The sequence below is a fragment of the Myotis daubentonii genome, chromosome 3, assembly GCF_963259705.1.
Source record: "Myotis daubentonii chromosome 3, mMyoDau2.1, whole genome shotgun sequence".
In the NCBI taxonomy this organism is placed as follows: Eukaryota; Metazoa; Chordata; class Mammalia; order Chiroptera; family Vespertilionidae; genus Myotis; species Myotis daubentonii.
Window position 1 is genome coordinate 125859126 of NC_081842.1, and position 9248 is coordinate 125868373.

A 9248-nucleotide genomic window follows, 5' to 3' on the forward strand; every position below is an offset into this window, starting at 1 on the left:
ACATATTGTTTTTGTGACTAATCACTATGCTTCAATTATGTTCAATTTATAACAGTGAAAATACATCCTGCATATCAGATATTTACATTACGATTCATAACAGTAGCAAAATTACAGTTATGAAGTAGCAACGAAAATAATTTTATGGTTGGGGGGTCACCACAACATGAGGAACTGTATTAAAGGGTCGCGGCATTAGGAAGGTTGAGAACCAGTGCTCTAAAGGAAGGTGACAGACACCTAGGAGCTCCCAAGGAATAATCACCCTTCCAGGTGTGGCCGTCAGCTCCTCCCCACTGAGGCACTTCTCAGATGACTTAGCCAGCCCTCACCCCGGGATGCAGGAAGAAGGGTCTGAGGTTCCCCAGGTGCCTCCTGTTTGCCAGGCTCCAGAGGGAGGGCTCTCCCCAGCTGCTCTCCTTCAACCCTCATGACAGCCTTCCAGGTAAGGTGAGTAATGACCTGGTTTGCTCATGAGGTTGCTGCAGCTCTCAAAGGTGAACTGGTCATGAGCAGCTCAGCCAAGACTTGAACCCACACCTGCCGAACTGAAAACTCCCACTCTTTTCATAACATCAAGTTTTTAGGTGGGTTCAGGCATTTATGACGACATTGTGGGCGAAAGACCAGGAAGACACACCTCCAGTGGGGGATGGACAGACACCATTCTTATCATACCCAGTGAGTGCTATGACGAAGGGACAGCTGGTGCTGGGGGCACCGGATGAGGACTGAGCTAATCTGAAGGGTGAGCAGGAACTATGAGCTGAAGGAAGGAGGAAAGGTGGTTCCAGGCAAGTGGGAAATGAAGGCAGCAGGAGCAGAGGTTAGAGAAATCTGCCCAGAGAGGCGGCTTGCACAAGCCCACCCTCACAGAGCCACAGTATAACTAACTGCACCTCCCCCTGAAGTAACCAACCCACAGAGTTACGGGCACTTTGGGCAGGAGACCGTCTCTGCTGGGCTAGTTCAAAGGAACAACCCTCTCCCCTGGGGGCAGAGGCAAGAATGCCCTGCAGGGTGAGGAGAGCTGGATTCTAACCCTAATCCTGGTGGCTTTGGACAAGTCACAGGCCCTCCCCTCTCCAATCCTCAGACTTCTCATCTATAAACTGAGGACTTTGGACTAGAAGATAATGTATGTCATTAACAACCTCTTTACCTACACCAGGCATTTGGCAAAGGTGAAGCTGAATGGAAGTAAATTCTAGACCGATGGTTTCCCGTATCAGTGCCTTTCAGCCTTGTGGAAATTTAATTAGCATCCTCCCCTTGTGAGCAGGAGGGCAATGGAAAACACTAGAACACTCCATAGCCAGTGCTGTTTGCTATCAACAGACCTGGGATCAGGTTCCAGGCCCATTTGCCCAAAGTCTGGTGTGGACCTGCAGCCCCAGCATGCTTTCCACAGCTCTTCCTCAGGACCCTTCCCTGGGCCAGGCGGTCTCCTTTCAGCAGCCTAACAGGCCCCGTTTCCCATGGAACCTTTGGTCCAGCTGCCTCTACCCCTCTCAAATGCCCCCTCCTCCCCTCTGCCTACCTGCATAGCCCCAAGTCTCCATCGCAGGCACAGGCTGGGTCCCAGGCCCTCTGCTCACCCCACAGGCTCGCCCCTGCTGCCCTCCATCCCACTCATCCCTCAGCTGGCTGAGTTCATCTCATGGTTAACAGTCTTATAAGCCACCCCTCCCCATGTTCCCAGCTACAGAGCCTTCTATCAACCCCAGGTTCCTGCACACCATAGGGCTCTTGCAGATGCTGTTTCACTCTGGAAAACACACACACACACACACACACACACACACACACACACACACACACCCCTCTTGTGCATTCCTCTCCTACTCAGAGCTCATCTCCTGTTGGCTTCACTCAGAGACCAGTCAGTCTAGGCAGGCTCTTCTAGTCTCTCATTCCCGTTTCCTTCCACACGTTTAACTGTTTGTAATTAAAAAGTTACTATTTAATTTATTAAGGTTTATCTCCCTTATTAGTCTATAGGCTCTATAGGAGTTGAACTATCTATTTCCGCCTATCCCCAACACACAACACAATGCTTGGCTCAGAATAGGCCCTCATATCTATGAAAGAAGAGGGGAAAAGGAAAGTTGTTGTGTTTTTGTTGTTTTTTTAAGGAAAGTTGTGGCCCAGGGTCAAGCTCAGTGGGCTGATAATTCCTTAATAACTAGCTTTCTGAAGAAAAAAATAAACCCTGTTGTGCCAATTCCCATGCCTGTCAGTGCTCCCACCACAGCAGTTCCAAGCCACCAACACGATGTTCCTGAGTGTGCAGCTGGATACAGATGTGCACACTGGCGCAGGGTTTGGAGAAGCCAGGCTGGCTCCCACATACCACTGGTTTGTGGCGACCCCAGAACTGACATTCAGAGAGTCCAACATGCTTTTAACTGACATCAACTTTTGGTTCAATTCTACTTTGGACCAATGGCCAAAATGAATTGAGACTTGAAAAAAATACTAAAGACAAAAAAAAAAAAAAGATGCTTTGCAGCTACTTCAGAACAAGAAGATGAAAGGGGGTGAGACCCACTGCACACAACGAGCTGTCTCCTAAAGGGAGATGGAAAATGCTGCTCAGCGACTGTTTAGCTTCCAATCTTCCCATCAGTGAGGGCCTCTGACACATTCAAGGTTTAAGACATTGTTATGAGCAAGGGAAAGCCTGCGTGAAATGCAGTTATATCCTCTGGCCTAGTATTTATTTTTCCTTTCTAGCAATTTAGCCTAACAGCTCAGTAAAAGCAACACGAATCCCTGCAACACCAAATTAAAGAGGTACTGAGGTCATAAAACTATTAGAAGAAAACATGGGTTTTTTCCCTAACATTCCAGGATTAGGGAAGCCCTAAATCAAACACAAAATCCAGAAACTACTAAAAAGAAAAGATTAATTCATTTGACACTATCCAAACCCAAAGTTTCTGCCTAACAAAAACACCATGAACACAATCAAAAGTCAAACAACAAACCAGGGAAAAGCATTTATTTACAAGACATCCAAAAGGGTTAACTGACTTTGTGCATAAAGTATGTCTATAAATCAGTAAGAAAATAACACTCCCCAACATGCATACACATGAAGCCAAAACATGGAGAGACAGTTCAAAGACAAGGAAACACAATGGCTCAACCAACTTCAGGGAGATGTTTAGCCCCCTCAAAGCAAGACAAATGTAAATCCATACCCATGACCAAATACAACTTCTCGCATATCCAGCCAGGAGACATTTAGCAATGTGGTTAACTCCCTGGCCCAGGAAGGATTGCAGGGAGGAAGAGCACCTCACACATCCCTGATGGAAGTGTAACTCGGTAGTAAGATCTCTGTAGAGAGCACTTAGACAACATCTAGCAAAATAAAAATGCAGCCCACTTTGACTCTCCACTGCTAAGAATTTCATTTGTGCCAGGATTTCATTCTATATTGTATATTAGCCAAGGCTGGAGACCACCTAAATGCCCCCCTTCTAGGTGACTAATTAGATAAATTATGACCAATCATACAATGGGATACTGTGCAGACACAGAAAAGAATTAGGGGCTCTCTATGCATCCATCCCCAATATAGGCAAAAAAGGGGCAAAGAACAGTGTATATAATGTTACTGTTTGTGAGAGAAAAATATATAAATGAAAATATACTTTGAATATTTCTGGAAGGATATATAAGCAACTGGTAACTATGGTTGCTTCTGAAGAGTGAAACTGGAGGCAGAGATGGCAAGAAATGTTACCCTACCATCTGCTTTCCATACCACATGCATGCATTTTTTATTAGTCAATTTCTAAAAATAGGTATGCATAAAGATGTTCCCTGTTGTGTTGTATATACTACACGAAGTAATTAAAACACCATTAGCATGACCTAACAGTGGGTTCTTTTTTAAATATTACTACTGCAATTAAATTGTAATTATTTTTAATCCTAATTAAATTGTACTGAGTCACTTTATTGTCTTGAGTACCAGAAAAAGAATACAAATTACTTCTCAGGATATTTCAACAACTCTCAGGTGTCCTTACAGAGTAAAAGCTAGCAATCTTTGAGAATTCATGGAGAACAGAAGAAACAGCAGACGACTGGAGATAGACAAGCATCCCAAACTTCATTTACAGAAAAAGAATGGAGCTTAGAAAGTTTAGCTGACATTGACTTTTTGCAAAACTCTAGTAATTATTCGAAGTAAGTGGTAAGCATTAGAAACCAGTAAGAGTTCACTCAGAACGATGTGGAATAAACTATGCAAGTTATTAAGAAAAATATTTTAGAATCAGCAGGGTTGATTTTTTTACCTGGCTGAGTAAAATCTCAGAAGTACTTGGCCGCTGGGCTGCACAGGGGCTGCTGGTGTGGGTCAGGGAGGCCAAGCAACCCCTCCTCCCGCCTCAGTTCCCCCAGAAATGTCCTCTAAGTGACTCTGCAGGAATTTATTAGGCTTTTCTTTTCAGGAAGGCGCTGACAATATCTTCCAACATGACTGGGAGATACAATACAGAGCTATAAGTGACATCAGGAAGTTGAACACTGGGCCCTGGCCCACTCAAGTGTGCCGCATCCACTGATTTAAACTCCAAAGAAATGCTCAGTGTTAAGACTGGCCTCAGATTACTCAACATTCTTAATGAAAGGAAATATATGTCAAAGGTTTTGAAACTTCATAGGGCTACACAAAATAAACTTGGTATTATTATTGTTGCTTTTGTTGTTGTTGTTATTTTGAAGGCATGACAAGTTCTGGAACAGATAACAAATACCAAGGACCAAGGCAAAAACAGAAATAAAAAAGATCCTAATAGGAGAGATCTAATAACTCAAAAACTATTCAGATGAAACCTATCTTGTGCAACATGTCACACAAGCGTAGGCTGAGAAAGCCCTGGCAGAGTACAATCCCATAAAGGTTTGGTGACTGTGGTCTCGAAAGAGAAGCATGTGCTGAAAGCCTAATGCATCAACTGTAGGCTTCATGATGGAGGCAGTGTCCATTCTTCCTTCCTCCTGGTTAGAAGACACAGGGCCTGCAGGCTGCGTGCTGGGTGCCGTGCTGAAGAGACATGTCCAGTGGAGCAGTCAGCACAGCAAAGTCTGTCGTGTATGGCAACAACTGAAGCATCTGGAGACGTCTTAGCCAGGAAATAAACTATGGACCTGGGCATCCTCCACCACCTGACTATGTATTACATGAAGGAAGAAGAATCCTTCAGAGGGACAAGTTGTACACATGGGCATGAGATGAACCCAGTTCTACTCACCAAAAAACAGGCCTCTCTGCAAGGAAGAGTAACTATGAAGCAGGCTGCCTGGGCAGGGGCTCCCTTCCCATCCTGGAAGAGAGACCCACAGACTGGATCTGATTCAGGAGGGGAGAGAGGCCTGAAGGCCTGAAGTTCTCTTTTAACTATAATAACCTGGGATTCTAACTGGCTTGACAGTTTCATGTCTAATGATAAAGACATTCCGTGAGGCTTATTTGCAGGTATGATGGGAGTCAGAAAAGAGGACACAAAAGACAACTTCTCAGACCCTGATCTTTCCTCCACTGACAGAAGACAAATCTTCCACTTTTTCTTCTACTTACAAAGCACACAAGCACCTGACCCCTAGAACTCAGCCCCATCACAGGATACCTTCCACGTTTGTACATCTGATAGTGCACAGCCAACAGAGGAGAAAGTCTGCCTGGGTACGGGTGCCAAAATGTGCTCTAAAAGCTCTTTAAAGCATTTGTTATGGAACAGAACACTGTGGAAGGACAGTCCTTTATTTAGATCTTGTTTGTGTGTGAGAATCGATATGAGCCTGCTAGTCTTTATCTTACAAGAAAATGTGTGTCTAACTATTGTCCCAGAGTCTTCTCCTCCCAGTCTTGCTTGTCAGCTCTATGTCACTGTGACTTATCCAGCACTCCCAAACACATTGCACACATTAGTGCCTTTTTTTACCCTTTTGAATGCTAATTTAGAGAGAATTTCCAGCTCTCCAACATGCCTGCATAGCCTGTATTCAAGAACTATTTTAGTTCTCTCCTCCCACCATCCATGGGCAAAGTGTGAATAGCTGTTCCTGGATCCCCACCACTAAGTTAATGACAGTCTATCCCACCTCCTAACTTTTGAGTCTGCCCTCCATCTGACCCAGGAGAGAGCACCCTCCTCTCACATTTGCTTTGATCTATTTTATTCTTCCTCTCTTTAGAAGGGGGCTTAGAGTATATGAAAATGTTGCCAAATCCTTACTTTCACAGAAATACAGACTATTAAAATAACCATTGTTAATTTCCCCATGCTGGTCAAAACAAAATCCAAATATTGCCCTCCATCAATGGGAAACAGAATCACAGAAACACCTTTGGGAAGGCCAACCTCACTGGGGGGACCAGGATGTCAGGGTGAACTAAGTTGAAAGGGTCTTCCCTATTAAACAGCTAATCCAGACAGTTCCCACAGGACAGATCATTTCTTGCCAAGATTAAAACAAGGGTTATGATGATGTAAGAGTTTCATCTTACACATCTGTGAGCTACAAAGTTTACTAACACACATTTGGGGGGGGGAAAATACAGGCACATTGGTTATTATAAACTATTAAATTTCAGTCTCACATTTAAACAAATCATTTAAAACTCTGCCCAGAACTGCCCAGAAGAGGAAACAGTATACATTTACTTGGAAATGCAAATTAGTTATTTAAAACACAAATAGGGCAAAAACCACAAACTGCTTGACAAACTGGCATAAGATATCTCTTATATGTTAAGAAATCCAGAAAATTACAGATGTCCTGGGCACTGATTTTCTAACGTTGCTCATTCTCCATTTTTATGCTGGCTACACATCTCTCAGCAAACACTGTTCCATTCCAATGAAATACCTCTGTTAGAGGAGCTCCAATGGACTGGACGCAAGTTGCAAGTTCAGCTAAAGTTGATCAGGGTCCCAATGCCTCAGATAAAGGCAGCTGCTATGTAGGAGCATGGGGGTCCCTGGGTACCAAAACATTCTTAGTGTCCTTCCTATACTCCATGATGTTTACTATAGTCCTGAGAAATCACTAGAGGGAACAGTTGGGGTGGCTAAGTCTAAGGCCAAGTATGCCCATCTTAGGAGGAGGCTGAGCCTGGGAATGGGGGGGAAGGGAATTTTCAAAAGCTCTTTGCTTCTCTGGCTACAACTTCAGTGCCTTAGTGGGCTTTAGCCTGTTTCCAAAGCAAGCAGGAGATGGCTAAGGCATCTGGGAACAGGGCGCTATGCTCATGGATAGATAGCTCTTCATGGCAGTCATAGCGATAGCTAGCCAGGAGGAAGAGCGGAGCCCCGGGCCTGGAATCGCCAGCAGAACTTGAATGAGGCAGGGCCTCCAAGGCAGGCTTGGTGACAGGTCAGAGGCCTTACCCTCCACCGGCCACTCCTGCCCTCATGAAGGTGACAGCCAGCAGGATGGGAGAAGGAAGCTCTAGTCTTTTGGGGGGAGGGGGAGGCTCTTTCCCTACGTGCACTGGGGCAGAACTTGGGGTGCAAATTAGGAGAGGCTACGGTGCCCCCTTAGAGTTAGGAGGCCGTGTCACTGCGGAGGGCGGCAAAAAGCACTCGCTTCAAGTCAATGCATTTGTTTGGGGGACAGGAGGCTATTACATCAATGCGGGATGCCTATACACACAGGTCAGCATCACTTCAGGGACTCCATCCTTCGTCCCTGATTGCCTTTGCTTAGACTTCGGTATATAAGGAGAGGACGGAGGTAAGGGTGGAGGTGACCTAGGAGTGAAAGGGACTTAGGAGAAGGACACGGGGCCGGGGCGGTCGCGGCCCTTACCTTGCTGACCACATTTTGGACGAGGCCTGTGCGGATGCCATAGTTCCACGCGTGGCAGTCGCAGTTAGAGGCGTTGTCCCCCTTGTCCGGAGGGGACCACAGGGGTGGCGTGTCGCCCCTGTCCGCTCCGCTGCTGTTGCTGAGGTTGCCCGCGGGCCCCCAGGCGGCCGTGGAGAAGGAGGTGGTCGGGGGGCTGTTCCAGTTGGCCCCGTCGTAGGCTCCCCACCGGCCAGTGGAGGTGACTCCCGCCAGCTCGGCGCCTTTGCCGGCCTCGCGGCACCAGAAGTTCGGCTGGTCCAAAAGGAAGGAGTCCGAGAACTGGCTGAAGCCGATGAACAGCGCCGGGATCCAGGTGAGCAGCACGAGGGTCTTCTGGTAGCCCCCGCCCAGGCCCCCGAGGAAGGGCAGCACCGACCCGTCGTAGTCCAGCAACAGGAGGCTGGGAGCCGCCGCGGAGTGAGGGCCGCCGCCGGGATGCGGGGAGGGCAGCGACTGGATCTCCCCGCCGCTGCTGGGGCCCGCGCCGCCCCCGAGGGGCACCGAGGCCGCCGCGTCCCCGGGCGGCAGAGAGCCGTTCTCCTCGCCCAGGGGTGGCTGCCTCCCGGGCCTGCCGCCCGCTGCCTCGCGCCGCCGGTCTATCGCCATGGCCCGGGCCCGCGGCGCCCGCAGAGGCGCATAGAGCGCAGCGGAGGCTCCCGCGGGCGCCCCGGGCAGAGCGCGCCGCGCCAGGCGCCCGCCGCCGCCTCCGAGCAGGGCCCGCGGCTCGAGGGAGAGTGCTGGCCGCCCCGGCGCGTCAGTCCGCCCCCATGGCACCGGCGCGGACCCCGCGCCCCGGGCGCTGCGGCCCCGATCGGGCGCCGGGCAGACGGCGGGCAAAGGCCAGCCCTGGCCCTCAGCCGCCGCCGCTCATCGGCTCTGCGGCCCGGCGCCGGCGGCCGAGCCCGCCGCTCTCCGCTGCTCCGCGCCGGCCGCGGGAGGAGGAGGAGCGGGCGCCGCGCCTCAGCCGGCCGGCTTGGCGCCCTGCGGACGGCGGTGCGGGCGGTGCGGGCGGCGCGAGCAGCGTTCCCTGCTCCCCGGTCCCCGGGATGTATTTATCCGACCTCGGAGCCTTCCGGAAGCCGCGAGCTCGGGTCCCAACCTGCCGAGCCGGCCGCGCTCTCCAGCTCTGCGAGCCGACCTCCCTCCTCCTTCTCCAGCTCTCCTCCTCCTCCCCTGCCCCGGCCCGCCCCCTCTCCCCCCGCCGAGGTGGAGGTAACCGCGGCACCTGCTGCGCCCGGTTCCTGGGCGCGAGCGCCCCCTCCAGCCGGGATGCGCCGCGCCGCGGGATCCACGGGAGGCGGGCGGGCGGGGCAAACGGGACACTCCGGGCCCGCCTATCCCGAGGGTCCCCTGCCCGTCCCCCTCCCGCGCCGGGT

The 9248-nt window shown here is 49.9% G+C and overlaps 1 protein-coding gene across 17 annotated transcripts in view; it reads right to left on the reverse strand.

The window, feature by feature from the left end:
• Nucleotides 1-9020, reverse strand: part of SLC22A23 (solute carrier family 22 member 23) — a 185902-nt gene extending 176882 nt beyond the window's left edge. For 2 of the 17 annotated variants that reach the window (XM_059688457.1, XM_059688459.1), the window contains exon 1: nt 7834-9000. In XM_059688457.1, the coding sequence (XP_059544440.1) occupies nt 7834-8478 (645 nt within the window). In that variant the 5' untranslated portion in view covers nt 8479-9000. Of the gene's footprint in view, nt 1-7833 lie in introns of all 17 variants that reach the window. The other 15 variants (XM_059688462.1, XM_059688465.1, XM_059688470.1 and 12 more) reach the window with 11 other exon arrangements.
• Nucleotides 9021-9248: the final 228 nt, after the last annotated feature.